The following is a 15,474-nucleotide window of genomic DNA, read 5'->3' as shown; positions in this document are numbered from 1 at the left end:
GTTGGTATTAGAGCACAATTCCGGGCCAGCACCGCGCAACGTTTCCAGGTGGGTTCTTTTTTGTAATGTAAATGAGACATTGTGAACCGTTTCATGGCCGCGACAACTGCATACACCCTAATGTGCGCTTACGTATTTCTATACACCTGTAGTTACCACGTTTGCGGGGTCCTTTCTTCAAGGATTGTGGGCCTACATGAAGAGAGCAGCTCTAACAGCAATCACCAGCTCACGTAAGATTATAAGGCACCCTTGTCTTTATCGCAATGATGATGTCGCTCATGTTACTTCACCTTTATACATCATCCTATGTTAGTTGCTGAGTAGAAGGACGCAATTTTTTCTATTATTGGGCAACATATCTATCTATTTATTTAATATCCGACTAGGGCCGGACTTCAGACTTTCTGTGGTGTTCGCTTCGTTCCCCTTCACCGATCAATGAGAATTTATAGTAGTGGCTTTTTCTGAAAAATTAGCTTTGTATCATTCTAACAGCGCTTTCTTTGTCTTTTTTTTAATCATAAATTAAGGCGAATCGCAGATAGATGTGAAAACAATGAAATGACGTTAAGTGAACCTTACCAGATCAAGTAAACTGTTGGCAGTGGAAACACGCATCCAAACGGCTATTTAAGCAGCCGTTTGGATGCGTGTTTCCAGTTTCTTATGAGGACACGTTACCATCCTGAGGTTAACTTGGAAGGAAGAGTCGTGTAGGTGAAACGCAACACGTGCAGTGGCCATGGCTATAAAGCTGTTCACAACATCTCATTTACTCTTTATCAAATCCACATGAATTAATTGCTCGATGCTAGTGGACAGCGGCGTGCCAATAGGACGCCATGGGACCTATCGCAACTCATTCTATAGTATTTTGGCGTCGCCACACCAATTCGACGCGGTCGCACCCCACTTTGTTTCTTTCTGGCGCCAGCGTAGCTATTTGACGCCGTTGGACCCGTTTCTTTGCCTTCTGGAATTTCGTCACATACACACACGTGACAAAATAAGCTCGTTATTATACAGCATGATAATACATCGAAGGATTTAAAATCAACTTTGAATACTCTTTAAACGAAGAATATTCACCCACTTATAGCAAAATGAATACAAGAATACATAGAAGAAGACATAGATGGAATTTTTCATCAATGTCTATGTTCGTGAGGAACAGAGCGAAACAATTTTGAAAGAAGCAATTTTAATTTTATGGCGGAAATTTGCGGGAAGTGTTGCTGCTTTTCATTTGTATTGGTAACGGAAAGCAAGCAAAACGATTACCAGTAGAAGTCTGAAGCCGGCCATAGAAGTAGACAAAAACGAGATGAAATATTTGGGATTGGCAAGCTCAAATAAATCTGAAATCTAGAAATATGATCGGAAATTCCCTTCTTATGCAGTTGTAAGGCTTTTTTAACGAGATTTTCCATGTTAGCAATAGAGAGTTTAGACTTCGCAGTATTTCATTCCAAATAAAGGATAAAGGATAAAGTCTCTGGCGTTAATCAATCCGCTTGGGATGCGCCCCCACGTTCACTTCAATTCAGAATCGTTTGAGGTTTACGAACGTGTATCTGGCCTATACAATGACTTGCGGTGGCTAGCCGATGTGTCAAGTCAGTGCTTTTATCCTCCCAGACAAGTCTGGTACCCATTTATCGACTCCGGAGGGATGAAAGGCTTGGTGAGCACTAGGGCGGATTCGAACCTCCGATCGATCGTGCAGGAAGCGGAACCTCTAACCGCTACACCACACCCGCCTTCATTCTAAATAATGAAACAGAATAACTGATGTTTAGAAAAAGGAGAAATATGCATTTCTGGGCAAGCGGATGTTACCTTTGTAAGATGCTTTAGATGAGTCTAAAGTTTTTCGAAGGAAATTTGGATCACGTTTGCCTCAATTAACTTTCAAAACTCACTAAAAAAATAGCTCAGTTGCATGTTATAATTAGCTGGGGTCGCTAGCTAAAACAGATTAGCATACTGCTCGTTTGCGAGCAACAAAGAAATTAGCAAAAGGACAGTATTCGGAACATCGGAAGAAAGCCGGAAAGAACATCGACAAATCGGTGCTGCTGAAGCGAGCTGAACAAATTCCAGAAAATTTTGTTTCTTGAGATAAGAAATAACTTGCTTCTTCCGCGAAACAATAACGATCGGTGTTTTCAAACTGATTCTAAATTGCGACGAATTCTCCATAAAACGATAGACTGAGTGGGTGGTTACTCACGGAAACCAACTATTTTCCAGAGAAAAAGACGCTCACGCTCAAAGTTCTCCACCTGATCTCATCCATAGCTTTCTGATTGCGAAGGATTCCATCAAGGCACACATGTACATAGTTCCTCCACTAAATGCAGAGAAAAACTTCAGTATGTCTCGGCATAATTCGACAGGAAGAGACTCCCATCATCTGTGCCAGCACTTTTTCACTCATCGCGTAACTATCGTTGGAAAGATGGCACGAACTTGATTAGGACATTCACTCCTGCACTATTCGTCGGATTTCTTGCCCATCGATTACTATTTTTTCAGTCTGCTACTCAACTTTCTGCTAGAGCAGTGCTTTGAAGCCCAAACCCAGCAGGGCTCCCAATAATTTCTCGAACTTCAAAGTTTTGGCAAGCTACGCAAGCTTTTTTCTCATTGGCATCCCTTTGCTAAATATAAATATAATATTGTAATTCTTTATTTTTCTTTCATAAATGTTATTTTGAGAAGGTCCATCTGTGTTTAAGGAAGCGCGTAAAATTAGACAACTTCACCTCCAACAACCTACTATCTATTCCTCTCACTCCCCTGCTTCTTATTTAGCAGCACGAGTACAGCACGAGCGGATCGCATTGGTATAATCACATACAAATTGACCATAAACAACTAAACTGAACAACGACAAACAAAACGAGTGCGGAACTTCAGAACACACTGGTTTTTAAAAGTCGGCTACGGCTGGTTACAGAATCACTTTTTATGTTCGATTTTGCACTGATAAGAAAACCAAAAGCTGCATTTTGGCAATCGACATAAAAGAGAGTTGAAGAACATCTGGTTTCCTTTTATAAGGACGATGTTGTGGGAAGATCATGAATGAGTTTTCACCAAAACCTCGTTGGCAAAACAAGAATACGTAGGCCTAGTTCACACTGCCGAGTTTCCAAGAAGGGAGGAAGCAGGAATCGTCTGCTTGATTGTCTATCAAGTAAGGAAGTTTCAAATAACCACCACTGTTATTACGTTATTGAAGGCATCAATCCACGAATCTGAGGTGGTACGGATTTCAGGTGGAGTATTCGCACACGGGATCGTAGATTATGGAGAGAAAGGTGATTCCGTCCATTTCTTCCTAATTGCCGTAAACTACGGCCCGGAAGATGCTTCTTCGAGTGTTCCGGTGAACTATTTCCTACAACGAGTCCGATTGGAGCGCGCCAGCCTTGAGCATGCGCCGCATCTTCCGGGCCGCTTTTTACGGCAATTAGGAAGAAATGAACGGAATCACCCCCCTCTCCATAATCAACTACCTCGTATACGAATACTCCACCTGAAATCAATGCCACCTCAAATTCGTGGGGTGATGCCTTTAATCTCATTGCTTTTGTTCTTACTTAGTTTAAAATAGCAAACTTTGGGCAACTACAGGGCGATTGTTAGAAGTAAAATGGAAAAACTCAAGAGAGATCATATTCAAACATCTTCTGCAACTTTCATCTAATCTGTCAAAATGAGCTCCAATGGCTAATCTTGGCTTAATAGGTAATAGATGAAGATGGTGTATGGATGAAAGAACAAGCGACTAAACATAAAATAGAAGTTCCCGAAGGTGACGGTGACCCTATACACGTATCTTTAATCGCATGTACGATTAACGGTTTCAACATGAAGGTTCCAGACGTGTATGCCAGCTTGGATTTATGGAAACCAGCCAATATTCGGTGCTCACTTCGTTCTGAAGTCAGAAATATAAACAATCACCTTTCATAAATCCTTATCAAAATTAAACAAATACAAATGGTTTTTAAAAATCTAGTATCACACTTTCCGCCATGCAATGACTTCACTTTGAAATTTTTCTTAAGAATTGGCTTTCTTTCAAATGAAACAGAAAGATAACCCGAGTTCAAATTTTATGCCTATGTCGAGGAAAGGCTGTTGTTCCTAGTTTCATCTCTTCTTCTTCGGTATGTTTCCAGTAACTCAGTTTCTTTTTAGGTAACAAAACGAATGCAGGAGCTTTTTATTTTGAAAGACGCGAAATCAAAGCTTTCAAAAGAAAATCTATTGAATAATGGCGATGCTGCAAAAATGATGAGAGGAAATCTAATTGGATTAGAAAATAGAATGTTTACTCTCCACAATCTTCGTGCAGGTCATCACTGTATACAGACAGATGAAGTTTTCCTGAAGCCGAAAACTTCTAACAAGAAGGACGAGCGAGCCAAGATATGAGCACCCTTAAATTATAATAACGGTGCAAGGATGACTTTTTTTTCGACAAAGTGGATTTTAATTCTAATGATCCAAATACTTTGCTGTATTTTCGACATGACGCGCGTAAAAGAAAATATCTATTTACAAAGACATGCAGATGAACTTCAACACCTATTGTCAAAAATCTCAAAAAGTGTTGGATTGCCATCGTTCAAAAAATGCAAGATAATACATCTGTGTAAGTTCGCTCAACTGTTCTTTTGTTTTGCAAACTCATGGCCTTTCAGTCCGCTTTCTGTAATAGCCCCTCATTCCGTTCTTCTGAACATTTTGGAAAATCTTTTCGATAAATACACAATTTTGCCGTGCACTAATTTGTTGACTACACTTGGATCTGGACTCAAATCTGCTGCAATCTCGAAATTATTCCATCCAACATCTCTGGAAGTATTGATCTACGTTTTCACATTAGCAATATGACTTCATTTTGATTCTACTATCTTGAAGAACAACAGAAATTAAAGTCGTAGAAGGGAGCATAAAACGAAGAAAACGAAATCTGCCATCGACCAGATGGAATTTAAATTGAGGCTATCTTTTCGTCCTCTATTCTCAGAATAGTGTAAATTTTCAATTAAAAAAATCTTTTCATGCTGCAAAATCAAAATCGGGTCAGAAAAAAGGTGCAATTCCAGCATTTCAGGGAACGGAAAGTTGAGTCGGTGTTGGTTTACAGATGTTCACAAGAAATGCTTCATTTTTTTATACTTTCTATCATCACTTGTGACGAAGCGAGTGCCAAATACCGATTATCTTTGTTATGCACTTATTTTATCCAAAAACTGGTGATTTCTGAGTTCAAAAGAAAATCTTGTGCTTTCGAGTATACTCAATTTTTTTCCAGAAATGGTCAGTGGTCGAGTATGAAAAAAGTCACTTGCTTTACCATTTCTGCAAGTAGACAGACATTATCTGTAATCTCTAAAAAATTTCCAGAACAACTTACGTCTTACGTTAAAAATATAGACTGTTTTTGTGATGAAGCGCAAGGGAATGCTGAAAGGAATGAAAATGTAATCAATAAGCTTCTCCTACTCCTAATGCGAGGAATGACTGAAAACAAGCGAAAAAAAGCTCAATGGTAAGAGGAGATTCCAAAATCTTAATGAGATTTACTAAAAGGAGAGGAACTTTTCATTCGCTGCCGATAATAAGTCACAGATCGGTGCTAACATCATGCAAATGATTCCAATAAAAATTTAATGAGTTGAACTTAGAAGACTAATTACGTAGTTTGTTCTCTTGTGAGAGAACGAAAAAATGTTTTGCGTGAATTTGCGGGCTTGTCAGCTTTGCTCTATCCATTCCAAACATTATAGAGACGATGGGAAAAGTTGCTCGAAGAACTAATATCACTGAAAGAGATGCAAGGACTGTGTAAGACGAGCAAACCAGCTTTCTGCGAGCATTTACCCAAACAGCTCAGCAAAGGGTGTTGCGTTTGTAGCACAGTCGATAAAAGATTCCGCTGTGACTGCACAATCAATCTGATGGTTCGACACCGCCTCAGGGCCATGCACGCTCTTCTGGATTCCTACCCGAAAGCCCTGGATTCCTACCCGGAAGCAAGAATCCAGCTACTTTTTTCCTTTTGGGACTCCAGTGCATTTCCAGGGAACAATGAGAAGGTCAAATTACCTCAGCAGCTCTAGCAGTTCCGCCCTAGTGCTCACCAAGCCTTTCATCCTTTCATCCTTTCGGGGTCAATAAAATGGTGTCAGACTTCTCTGGGAGGATTACACTAACTTGATACATCGGCTAGCCCACAAAAGACATTGTGTAGGCTAAACAAACTCATGAACCTCAAGCAATTCTGACTTGAAGTGGCGCATCACAAGCGGATTGACTAACGCCAGACACTTCCTCCCTTACCCACATTAACGCAGCGTAACAATTTCGGCACCAGGCTATCGGTATTTGCCATCACCGACAGCCGCGACGCATTCGCCACAATTCACTGTCCGACACGCACTGCCGCTGCTCAATATTGGATCCGTGCATTTTTCACCTTGACAGCCAGCTGACACACACGCAGGCATCGCCTTAGGACATGCAAATGAGCACTTCATCAAGGATAGGATCAAGGACACTGGAAGGCGTTATTCTTCTGGTGGTAGCCCTCTGCAGAATAAATGCGCTTAGTGAGATGTTGATGAGCATGAGAAAAAAATTGGGCATTGGGAAAAATTAGAAAATGGGAAATAATGGGAAATCTCCCCGTTAGTTTCAGCCGTTTCAGTTAACGACCGTCTTCGTTTCAAAACAAACGTGAAAAAATGTAGCAGTACTCTCTTATCTGTTCTGTTCAAATACTGATAGACCTTACAATAAGTTCCGTACAATGTGGATGAAAAAAATTCTATATCAGAAAGATCTGAAAGTTGCTGTTTGCTTTAAGAAACTGACATTACGTTAGCATAAATATGTTTTACTCTAATAAACTTAAAGAAATTGATTGTAATACATGAAAAGAAATGGCTTTATCCCAGTGATGCTATTTAGATTTGACTGCTATTGGAACAATTTTCATTGCATGGCTACAACTTCTGGCAGTTTACCCCGATTGAAGATTCCGAAACGACCAACTATGACCAGAAAAAGTTATGAAAGAATTACATAAATGAATTACTTGCTCGATTTAATTTCCATGCAAAGAGTTTGCTTTTACGACTATTATATTTCATTCATAGTTCAAAAGGTAGTAGTCGTGGTTAGTAGTTCTCGTTCAAGCAGAAACAGAGATATGGCCACTGATATCCTCAAGATTCGCTGCTGTTTTGTCAACTTTCGATCTATTTATTGAGCAGATTCTGCGCACAAAGAATGAAAAAGGACGAAGTGCACGGCGTTGATCAATCGCTATGGGTATTCGCCTGTACGTTCGACTTCAATTCAGAATCATTTGAGGTTTTGAGCAGGTATGCAACCTTACAATGCCCCGAGGGGAGAACCGATGTGTCAAACCAATTTCTGGGATAGATAAATTGGTAACAGACTTATCTAAGAGACTTAGATGAGTATGTTACCAATTTATCGATCCCGGAAGGATGAAAGGATTACTAGAGTTTTGAACCATCGATCATGCAATCATACTCATACTCTCTTATCGACTGCCGTATACTCGATCCGTGTATGCGGATAAAGAGACTCCCGTAAATTTCTGAGAATGCCTCCGATCAAGATCTGGACAATTAGCGAAGAGGTGCAGATTCACCGTCGTTACGGCTCCACCTTCCGCCGATCTTTGCATCGTCGGCGCGTTGAAAAGGATTCTGATGTCCATCAACATTAAACTCATTTAGATACGCTAGTTCACGAGCTACATTAACTGGAATTTTCTCATGGAGACTTTGATGAGGAATATTACTGTGCAAAGTGATTTCAAATTTGCAGCCGTCCCAGAAGGGGAGTCCTCACGTGAAGTATGACTAAAAGATATGCATTGAATGGATCAGATTACATGCATGAATCAATACGTATATATAAACGGGGAACATTCCAGCTTCCAAAAGTAACAGATAAGAATTACCGATATGTTATAGGCTGAAAACTTTTCATAACTTAGGTTATCGCCTCTGGAACTTTACGAATAATGCTAGCAGTTTTGAAACAGGTGAATAAATGGGAAGTTATAAAAAGCTGGAAAATAGGTACTTGAGAGGGAACCTTCTGTCTCATAAGCACCTATTTTCCAACTTTTTATCTCTGACCTCTTGGGAGAAAAAGAGTAAATTTGAATAGATTTCTAAACTTCTCGAGGATTACATCCAGACAATATTTGCTCCTTCTTTCTTTCATTGTACCCCACACAATTCAATATCTCATGAATTATTAAGTGCACTTTTTCACATGTCGTGTACAGGTTTATTATCTATCCACACTAGCCTACTCTATGTAAAAGGATTCTGATGCCCATAACACACCATGTATTCTTCTTTTCATATTCTTTGTAACTGTGTGATTCTCTTCGCGTCCATAGCCAGGAGAGTATCCAGGATCGTTGTCTGTGTCTCCATGAACGACTGGGGTATGGCATGTTTGCGTATCCCCGGGACAACCACCGGATACGTGATGTCTGGGAGCCATTCGCGGAAAAATCTGCAGGGTTTCTTTACTGTCTCCTGAGTTACCGGTTTTGAACCATCGATCGTACAACCATTGCCGTACCTCTAATCGACACATGATCCATGTATGCAAAGAAGTTGAAAAGTAGGTCACTGTGTTCATCCACATTTAATTATGACCGGTACTACGAGAATAGTTTACGTTGAAAGCCGGAAAATACCGGAGAGTTAGTTCAAAAAAAACTTAAAGGCATCACCCCACGAATCTGAGGTGGTGCAGATTTCAGGTGGAGTATTCGTATAAAGGATGGGAGACTACGGAGAGGAGGGTGATTCCGTCCATTTCTTCCTAATTACCGTAAAAAACGGCCCGGAAGATACGGCTTCATTCGTTTTGGCGCACCATTTTGTACAAGATGTTCGATTGGAGCGCGCCAGTCTTATGCGGCGCCGCATCTTCCGGGCCGTTTTTTACGGCAATTAGCAAGAAATGGACGGAATCACCTCCCTCTCCGTAGTCTCCCATCCCGTATACGAATACTCCACCTGAAATCTGCACCACCTCAGATTCGTGGGGTGATGCCTTTAACAAAGTAGGTTAATAAAATAAATAAATTCAGTAAATTAATGCCGAGATGATCAATTGTAGTGCAAAAAAACCGCTCTAAATCATAAACTACAAGAGTATTTTGTATCCCTAGAAGCTTTAAAATTTTATTTATTAAGAACCACGAAATTTGTTCGGCATTAGCCGAGTAAACTACATCGGTATAAGTCTGAATTTCGATGCAGCAAGCTACGCTAGTGGCGAAGGATTGCGAACAGCTAGTCAGCGGTTACAGTAGCTTTGACGACAGCACATCAAACTGGGCTCCTCTCTTGTTAATAAAACTCTTGCAAGTGGTTGCATATTAGGTACAAGAATTAGAAGGATATCTCGATGGTTGTCCTTGTTCGACTGAGTAAGAGAAACAGAAAAAAACTGCTTAGCTTCCTCAAACACAGTTTGAGGAAGCTAATCAGTTTTTTTTCTATTTGCAGTTTGTCGGTTTCCACACAGTTTTCCTTGTTCCCTTGCATTTTATTTGCATAAGGGAACAAGGAAAACTGTGTGCTGTCGACAACTCAATGGCAGAAACATCTTCTTCAACGCTTTCTCAACATCCATGCAAAATGAAAGGTCCATTATAGAAAATGCATGCCGGGAAAGATCGCGTTGAGTAGCCAACAAAAAACTTTCCCCATAAACTTCCCAGCTTCTGCTATAAAGAATGTCAAAGGTACGGGTTCCTGAGTTGCAGTCGCAGATAGCGAATTTTTCGAACGTCACTCGCAGGCAATGCGCCATTCGAATCGAACGCGTTGCTCCACATCGATTAGAAACAGATGATGGCGAATAATTTGGAAAACACAGTCCCTTGAGTCTTCTTCCAGGCTTTAGGTAGTCATAGGCAGTGGGGCAGTCGGAACAAAACGTCCGGACGCTCACTAAGCGGCTGCGCTCGGACAGTTCGGAGCGAAACGGTGGAGCGTACAGCTTCGGATCGTAGCGAGATTGTCAGCTGCTTAGCTACACTCGCACCACTGTGACGAATGGTGTTAGCGAGAGTCCCTGCTTGGTCCCAACTGCTACACCCCACCGCGCCTGCCTGATCGAACACATCTGCTTACGGAAGGTTGACAGTCACCGCCGACGACTACAGCTATCGTCGCAGCATGAACGTACATGCGTAGCATGAACTTTTTTCTTTCTGTTACCTAGGTCGCTTGCTAAATGAAAATAGCAACTACGGAAGTAATGTACAGCAAAGGTCCTGCATACAACTTTACCAAGAGTATGGTCTACCCCCATTATCAACGCAGGCTGCGAGTGCACCTATTTGCTATTAGCCCTATCATGATACATGGATCAGAGGCCTGGAAAGGACCGTTTATCGAGGATTGATACCATCGAATGAAAGTTTATCAGATGGATGTTTGGTTGCTTTTGAGCCAGGGTATGCCACAATAACCATTTTTAGTGGAAGTGGATGTGGACTCACTTGTGGAGTGCATCAACATCTTGCACCATCGTTGAAAGTAGCCAGAAAGCCTCTCTTTTCTTCTCTTCTTCGGTCACTATGAATGAACCAGCAGGCTGTAAGCGGAAGTTGCCGACTTAGGTGGTGAAACAAGCGCGCTTGGCGCGAATAGACAATTCAGGGGAGACGTCAGGGTTTGCAGTACGAAACAGCGATGAGAAAATTGAGTCTATGCAAGCCTTGGTGAAGCTTGAGCAAAGCTATGTACGAGGACGACGCACTTTGGGGGAAAATCTGTATTGGGAGAAGCCGCGCTAGGCCATAGTATTACCACGCCGCTTATACATATTATTGAGTCAGTGCATTCAAGAAGGAGCTGGAGAAAATGAATTATAAGTTGTTTCAGGAGCACGCTGCTAGAAGATCTACCGTAAAACTCGGAAGTAGCGACAGACGCTATTGTCTCGTGATATTATCGTTTGAGATGTTTATCCACATAACGTGCAGCTGAGTTATAAAAAAATACATTACTGAGTAGCTGTCATGAGTTGAGAGAAACATGGATGAACGAGTGACGGTTGCCGCCATATATGGGGGAAGCAACTGGTCGCGAGTCAGCGCGTTCATCATTGCCAGCACCAACAAACAGGAACATTCTGGATATTTTTGGAATTAATGCACATTCGATCGACCGAGAAGACGAGAATGAGAATGCTGTGGAGATTTTCTCGGGCCAACGTTTGATTTTGACAATGTTGCAGAATACTTTCGTCTTCGTGTCGAGGTAGGAGAGCTATCCGCTAAATTGGTTTTCTCGCTCCAGTTTCGTGCACCACGTCTTTTATTTGATTTCTATTTAAGATTCTGAAATTGTCATCCGCTTTATTATATTTTATTTTACTCTTGATGTTAACGTGCAAAAGTCGTTGATATGTCCACAGTACATCACAGCCATACATCACCGACTGCTCTATTCTGCCCACGAAAGAAACTAAAGGCACTTCTGCTAGTTCATGGCGAGTTGCATGTCTCCTAATCTGAGAGTAATTATCATCTGAGCACCTGAGAATGTTGTAATTCCACCACTCACTTCTGAAGATCATTGCGCGTGCCTAACGTTCCGCAAAAGCATGGTACAAGTATATTAAAACTTGTAGCATACTTTATTTCCAAAAAAACGTGCACTTCTCATTTTCCACCATTTCCGCTAGAGATTTGCTTGCTTAATTCGTGAACCTCGAATGGTGCTTGCGCCATACGATATTTTTCAAAATCAACTTAATCACAAAACTACACATTGGTCAACATATGTCTTATCTATTTCCTTTTCTTCCAGGTAGAAAGAGAAATAATTGTTCGCTGAGTGAAAAAAATTTCACTAAAAACATTATAAATCATATATATATATATATATATATATATATATATATATATATATATATATATATATATATATAAGGGGCCGCGTATACGAGTCTGATTGCTACCTGCACGTGGTGGCCCTGCTTTAACTAAACGCAATCAGGTGTTCGAGTGTACGCATTGGGAACGTACGAGCTATATAACCTGTTATATGGCGAAAGCTTCCCATACATTGCAAAAAGGTGCTGTCGTCCAGCACACCGCCAAAGCCCATAACCTGAAAGGTCAACTGCCTGAAGGGAGCATGGAATCTTTGGCAACAACCATTCGTTTCGTGACGCTGAACTGCCGAACACTATCGAGTGAACTCCAACAAGCCGCTCTATCCAGACTTCTGCGATATCTCAGTGTGCCTTTTGCTGCACTGCAGGAAACACGCATGAGAGATCGGCCCGTCATCAGCATCGAAAATTACACCATGTACTGCTGCGATGCTGATGAGAACAAAGTAGGTGGCTGCGCGATAGCTGTGAGGAACGATTAAGAATCTGGTGGAGGAGTTTGGCTCAACGTCGTCTAGATGCGCCTTTTTACGACTGCGGGATCGCGGAGGACGTAAACTCTGGATCGTAAGTGCTCACACACCTACGGAAACCACTGAGGACCATGAGGAAGTAAGGACGCCTTCTATGATGAACTCAATGCGTTGATGTCTAAAATACCAAGCCAGCAGGTGGTCATTGTCGGAATCGACGCAAATGCGAAGATGGGACTCGAACAGCAATCCGATGTGCTAGGAAAATGGTACTATGCAGCGGAGCGCACGTCGGACAACGGTGACCGTCTGGTCGACTTGTGCGAACAGACGGGCCTCATCATCGCTTCCACGTTTAAGAGGAATCATCGACGCCATCAGCTCACGTGGCAGGGGTCAACCCTTTTAACGCCTGAAGAGCAGCGCAAGCGGAAGATGAGGACTCTTAAACTTCAGCTCAACTACGTTCTGGCGAGGAACATTCCTCAGTCAGATATCAGAAAATCTAGAGCTGTTTGGGACGTCGCGTTCGACCCTGACCACCGCCCATTTCTTCTCAGCTTCAAGATACGGTTCCACAAGAGAAACCGAGGAGTTCCTCTTCAACTGAAAATCGACATGGCAGGTCTGAAAGACGATGAATGCAGAAGAAAATTCCGCAACTATTCATGTTGGAGTACGGACCAGGAAGAAGCTTAGCGATGCGGATTCCTTCACAAAGTGCATCCAGAACTCTGCAAGAAAAACGCTCCCGGTTCTATTGCCGCGGAAGAAGTTTGCCTTTGCATTTGCGGAAACAAAATCCACATACAATTCTGTATGTGTCGCGCGCAGCGCTGGTGACTTCAACCAGGAAAAGCGTATTAGAAGGAAGCTGCGTCGTCAACTGCAACAAGACCTCGATAACGAGTGGACGTCAAGAGCGATGGAGTTTGAGAAGGCGTGGGAGGACAGGAACCCGCGAAAAGCCTACGCCCTACTAAAAAAGTATAGCGGCAAAATGAAAAGATGTTCCCATGTCCTCAACACTGCTAATGAAGGAACACTTCAAGACCTTGCTGAACCGGCTAGCACCGTCAGCTCCTGAACTCGAATACGTTCATAGACCGATATGTGCGGTTAACGAGGAGCCACCGACCGATTCGGAGGTCCTGGCCTGTATTCAGAAAATGAAGAATGGAAAACCTGGTGGAGACGACGGGATTAGCGCAGAAATGCTAAAATATCTCCCTCCGTCTGGGATTCGTGAGATGACAAAGATCATCCGTTCAATATGGATAAACGAAAGGATACCTGACTCGTGGAGACTCTATCATAATTCCCCTCCACAAGAAGTTATCCGTCACGGACCACAGGAATTATCGAGGAATCTCTTTGCTGCGTGTTATGTACAAGGTACTGGAGTGCATTATCCTGGACCGACTCATTAAACATCACGAAGAAACAACGCGCGACGAGCAAGCTGGCTTTCGTCCTGGCCGATCTACGATTGACCAGGTGTTCATCGTCAGGAGAGTGATCGAAATCTGGCAGCGGTATTCGAAGCCAATGCAACTAGCGTTTCTGGTCTTTGAAGCCGCGTTCGACTCTCCTCACCGAGGCCGTCTTCTCAACGCGCTAAGCGCCGATGGAGTACCAGGAAAGTTCGTTCGCTTGCTTGATGACATGAATCAACGAACAACTGCTGCAGTTCGAACACCAGCCGGATGTACAACACCGTTTGAAGTGGTAACTGGAGTAAGACAAGGGGCAGTGGCAGGACCTTTCCTGTTCAATTTCGCAATCGACGACATTATACGAAGAACAGTCGACCAGTGTCCTGCCGACATTGTCTTAGCACCATCTGGGTGCCCCTTGACTGACCTCGAGTACGCCGACGATGTTGTTATATTCGCGGAAAGCAGTACGAAACTTCAACATGTTGTCAACCTTGTATCGAAGTTGGCTGCAGCCTAGGGACTACGCCTACGCCCTGATAAATGCAAGCAGATGTGGATCTCTTCGAGATCACGAACGGGAATCAGGGTGGACGGACAACCGATAGAACTCGTCGATGAGTTCTGTTACCAAGGCTGTGCGCTGAAGAACAATGGCAGCTACGAGAGAGATGTTCAGCAAAGATGCGCTAAGGCCACTTCTGCATTTAACTCCTCAACGAAATGCCTGTGGTCGACCCCCATCACCAACGAAGTCAAGCTGCGAGTCTACCTATTCGCAATTTGCCCCATCATGATGTACGGATCGGAGACTTGGGCAGCACCATCAACGGTTATGGAGAGGCTTGACCGCACGGAATGAAAGCTGCTTAGACGGCTACTTGGCTACTTTTGGCCTAGGGTATGTCACAATGAAGATCTTTACGCAGAAATTGATGTGGTATACCGGCGGATGACACGTGGAAAACATCAACATCTTGCACCGCCATCGAAAGTGGCTAAAGTAAATCGTCTTCGCTTCTTTGGTCGTATATTAAGGAGACCGGTAGATCGTCTTGTTCAACGAGTTCTGAGGAGTTCGTCGGGTTCGAGCTGGAAGAAGCCTGGCCGAAAACGGAAGTTCTGGACTGAGGCGGTGAAAGAGGACCTGAGGACACTCGGCGTGGATAGGCAGTTTAGGCGAGACGTAAGGTTTCGCAGAGTATGGAATAGCGACGAATGGATTGATTCTGTGCAAGCTCTCGCAGAAGATCGAGAAGGTTGGGCAGAGCTGTGTTCAAGGACGGCACACCTCGGCGAAGATGCGGGTAATCGCGTCAGGCGATGACATCAGCCTGCCGATTAAGTCAAGTAAGTAAGTCATATATATATATATATATATATATATATATATATATATATATATATATATATAAACTGTTGTAGCGTTGTTGTCTATATAGCGTTTCCACATCTCTATCCACCCCATCATAATGGGCCTACGTTTAAAAAATTGAGTGGGAGGCTTCAATGGAAGTGATGGTGCTAGTAACTGGGCTGCTACTGTGAGCACAATGCATGAA

At 42.7% G+C, this 15,474-nt stretch overlaps 6 protein-coding genes across 6 annotated transcripts; all 6 read left to right on the top strand.

The window, feature by feature from the left end:
* Positions 1-12,152: 12,152 nt before the first annotated feature.
* On the top strand, positions 12,153-12,485 carry RB195_002519 (uncharacterized protein; the record flags this gene model as incomplete). The annotated part of the gene is made up of 1 exon (XM_064199814.1): positions 12,153-12,485. The coding sequence occupies one exon, from the start codon at positions 12,153-12,155 to the stop codon at positions 12,483-12,485; it is 333 nt and encodes a 110-aa protein (XP_064055695.1).
* Positions 12,486-12,650: 165 nt separating this feature from the next.
* RB195_002518 (uncharacterized protein) lies at positions 12,651-13,175 on the top strand (the record flags this gene model as incomplete). Its single annotated transcript, XM_064199813.1, has 1 exon — positions 12,651-13,175. One exon carries the CDS (start codon positions 12,651-12,653, stop codon positions 13,173-13,175), a length of 525 nt encoding a protein of 174 aa, XP_064055694.1.
* A 317-nt stretch (positions 13,176-13,492) lies between these two features.
* RB195_002517 (uncharacterized protein) lies at positions 13,493-13,906 on the top strand (the record flags this gene model as incomplete). The annotated part of the gene is made up of 1 exon (XM_064199812.1): positions 13,493-13,906. One exon carries the CDS (start codon positions 13,493-13,495, stop codon positions 13,904-13,906), a length of 414 nt encoding a protein of 137 aa, XP_064055693.1.
* Positions 13,907-14,024: 118 nt separating this feature from the next.
* RB195_002516 (uncharacterized protein) lies at positions 14,025-14,432 on the top strand (the record flags this gene model as incomplete). The annotated part of the gene is made up of 1 exon (XM_064199811.1): positions 14,025-14,432. One exon carries the CDS (start codon positions 14,025-14,027, stop codon positions 14,430-14,432), a length of 408 nt encoding a protein of 135 aa, XP_064055692.1.
* Positions 14,433-14,465: 33 nt separating this feature from the next.
* On the top strand, positions 14,466-14,774 carry RB195_002515 (uncharacterized protein; the record flags this gene model as incomplete). The annotated part of the gene is made up of 1 exon (XM_064199810.1): positions 14,466-14,774. One exon carries the CDS (start codon positions 14,466-14,468, stop codon positions 14,772-14,774), a length of 309 nt encoding a protein of 102 aa, XP_064055691.1.
* A 90-nt stretch (positions 14,775-14,864) lies between these two features.
* RB195_002514 (uncharacterized protein) lies at positions 14,865-15,239 on the top strand (the record flags this gene model as incomplete). Its single annotated transcript, XM_064199809.1, has 1 exon — positions 14,865-15,239. The coding sequence occupies one exon, from the start codon at positions 14,865-14,867 to the stop codon at positions 15,237-15,239; it is 375 nt and encodes a 124-aa protein (XP_064055690.1).
* Between the last annotated feature and the right edge of the window lie 235 nt (positions 15,240-15,474).

Source organism: Necator americanus, chromosome IV, assembly GCF_031761385.1.
Source record: "Necator americanus strain Aroian chromosome IV, whole genome shotgun sequence".
Classification (NCBI taxonomy): domain Eukaryota; kingdom Metazoa; phylum Nematoda; class Chromadorea; order Rhabditida; family Ancylostomatidae; genus Necator; species Necator americanus.
Note: the sequence above shows the minus strand (reverse complement) of the source record. Positions and strands in the feature narration are given on the sequence as shown.